This window comes from Chrysochloris asiatica, unplaced genomic scaffold (genome assembly GCF_000296735.1).
Source record: "Chrysochloris asiatica unplaced genomic scaffold, ChrAsi1.0 scaffold00125, whole genome shotgun sequence".
Lineage (NCBI taxonomy): Eukaryota > Metazoa > Chordata > Mammalia > Afrosoricida > Chrysochloridae > Chrysochloris > Chrysochloris asiatica.
Genome location: NW_006408643.1, coordinates 341,980 through 344,441, shown reverse-complemented (window position 1 = coordinate 344,441; position 2,462 = coordinate 341,980). Strand labels below are relative to the sequence as shown.

At 55.8% G+C, this 2,462-nt stretch overlaps 1 protein-coding gene across 1 annotated transcript in view; it reads left to right on the top strand.

Moving 5' to 3' along the window:
• Positions 1-2,176, top strand: part of FCER2 (Fc fragment of IgE, low affinity II, receptor for (CD23)) — an 8,454-nt gene extending 6,278 nt beyond the window's left edge. Inside the window, 3 exon segments of the mRNA XM_006868991.1 lie at positions 744-895; positions 998-1,104; positions 1,915-2,176. Coding sequence (XP_006869053.1) covers positions 744-895; positions 998-1,104; positions 1,915-2,176 — 521 coding nt within the window.
• Positions 2,177-2,462: the final 286 nt, after the last annotated feature.

The window sequence follows — 2,462 nt, the reverse complement described above, 5'->3', positions numbered from 1 at the left end:
CATGGTAGTATCTAATCTGAGGTGATGGTGTTGGTGGCTGTGGTGTTTCTGACCATGGTGGTATCTGTGGTGATGGTGTTGGTGGATGTGGTGTTCCTGACTGTGGTGGTATCTGAGGTGATGGTTTTGGTGGCTGTGGTGTTCCTGACTGTGGTGGTATCTGTGGTGATGGTGTTGGTGGCTGTGGTGTTCCTGACTGTGGTGACATCTGTGGTGAAGGTGTTGGTGGCTGTGATGTTCCTGACCGTGGTGGTATCTGAGGTGATGGTGTTGGTGTCTGTGGTGTTCCTGACCATGGTGGTGTCTGAGGTGATGGTGTTGGTGGCTGTGGTGTTCCTGACCATGGTGGTGTCTGAGGTGATGGTGTTGGTGGCTGTGGTGTTCCTGACTGTGGTGACATCTGTGGTGAAGGTGTTGGTGGCAGTGATGTTCCTGACCATGGTGGTGTCTGAGGTGATGGTGTTGGTGACTGTGGTGTTCCTTACCATGGTGGTGTCTGAGGTGATGGTGTTGGTGGCTGTGGTGTTCCTGACAATTGTGGTTCTTGTGGTGATGGTATCAACATCTGTGTCAGGGAAGACCACCTATGATACCCTCTGTTAGACTTTGGGGTGGAGTCTGCTTCCAGCCTGGAACCAAGAGCAACTTCAGGACAGACACCACCACCCCTCACTCTACCCTCTCTGCCCATAAACCACCCCAATGCCCACTACACTCACCCCTGAGCATCTCCTCCATCCCAGGTTCTGTGTGTAACACATGCCCAGAGATGTGGGTCAACTTCCAGCGAAAATGCTACTACTTCGGTAAGGACTCCTGGACGTGGCTCCAGGCCAAGCATGCCTGTAGCGAGCTGCGTGGACGACTGGTCAGCATCCACAGTTCAGAGGAGCAGGTGGGCCTGGAGCTCTGCAGAGAGCATACTCTCCTATACAGGGGACGGGAGGGAGGGACCCAAGTATGTTCCCTCAGTCCTCCAGCCTGTAATGCCTCCCAGGACTTCCTGAGAAGATGTATCAAGGAGAAGGACTCATGGACTGGCCTCCAGGACCTGGACATGGAAGGCGAGTTTGTCTGGTTGGATGGGAGCCCGATGGACTACAGGTTAGGAGCAGGGAATCCTCACGGAGGGAGGAGCTCCCTGGATGCGCCCTTGGGGAAGAAGGGACCCAGGGCTCAGAGAGTGAGTCTCCAGGGTGCAAACCCAAGAGTGAGGCTATGTGGAGCGAGAGGGGGTCCTGGAGGGCCTCAGAGTCAGGGTTCTCTGGCACGCAGGGAGAAAGGGAGGTATGAGTCCCAACGGAAGGATGCTTTTAGAGCTGCAGGTGCAGGATGGGAGAAATGGGCTGGTAGCTTCGGGAGGGGAAACAGAAGCGCTGAGGAGAGGAAGTCCAGGTTCAGACTCACAGAGGGGGACCCACTCTGCCTGTTTCTGGGTGCTGTCCAGCCAATTCCTCCTCATGGTGGCCCTGCGGCACGGAGTAGAGCATACAATGGCATTTCCTAAGCTGTCATCTTTAGAGGAGCAGAGTCAGGTCTCTTCTCCTGCCGAGCCACTGGGAGAGTTCGAACCACTAACTTTTCAGTTAGCACCTGAGTGCTTAATCATGGTGCCACTGGGGCTCCTTGCTCAGCCATGAGAAGGGAGGAGAGTTGAGGGCAGGTCCCCAGGTCTGAACTTAGGGAAAACTTCTGGACTGCAGCCAAGAAGGATGTCAGGGTTTAGGGTACCTGGCCCAGGTGGAAGGTGGGAAGAAGGTGGGAAGAGGGACATCTCTGTGCTGTAGGGAGCTGGGGCTGGAGGCACATGGGGAGGGCATGCAGACTCTGAAGGGGGTGTCTAGGCTGCAGGGAATGAGGCTGAGAGACAGAGGTCTTCCTTCCCCATGCCCTGACCTGGACCCTTCACTCTAGCAACTGGCAAGTGGGGGAGCCCAACAACCAATACCAGGGTGAGGACTGCATGATGATGCTCGGCTCTTCCGGCCAGTGGAACGATGTCTCCTGTTATAGCGAGCTGAACAGCTGGGTGTGTGAGCGGCTGGCCACGTGCTGACTGGCGCACCCTCGGACCTGCCCTGGGACATTACAACTGGCTGCCTCCTTGTACCCCTCCCTGCCTGGCTTCCTTCCCGTCTTCCTTCGGACAACAGCCAGGCCCAGAGCAGGACACTGAGCACCCTCCCGTCCAGCCGGGCGTCAGGCAGCTAACCCCTCCTGTGGATATTTGTGTCCCCTCAACATATGGAGTAAAGCCCTGTAGCTGTGGTCCAGTTGGAAAATAGGGTGCTCTTATGTTATGTTAATGAGCCATACCAGAGTAGGATGGGTCCTAAACACCTGGGGGGAGGAGGGGAGAGAACAAACATCATGTGAGAGCCTGTCTATTGGCAGAAGAAAGCCAAGGATTGAGGCCAGATACCAGGAACCAGAGAAGCCACAGGAGGATGTGGACCTTTGGC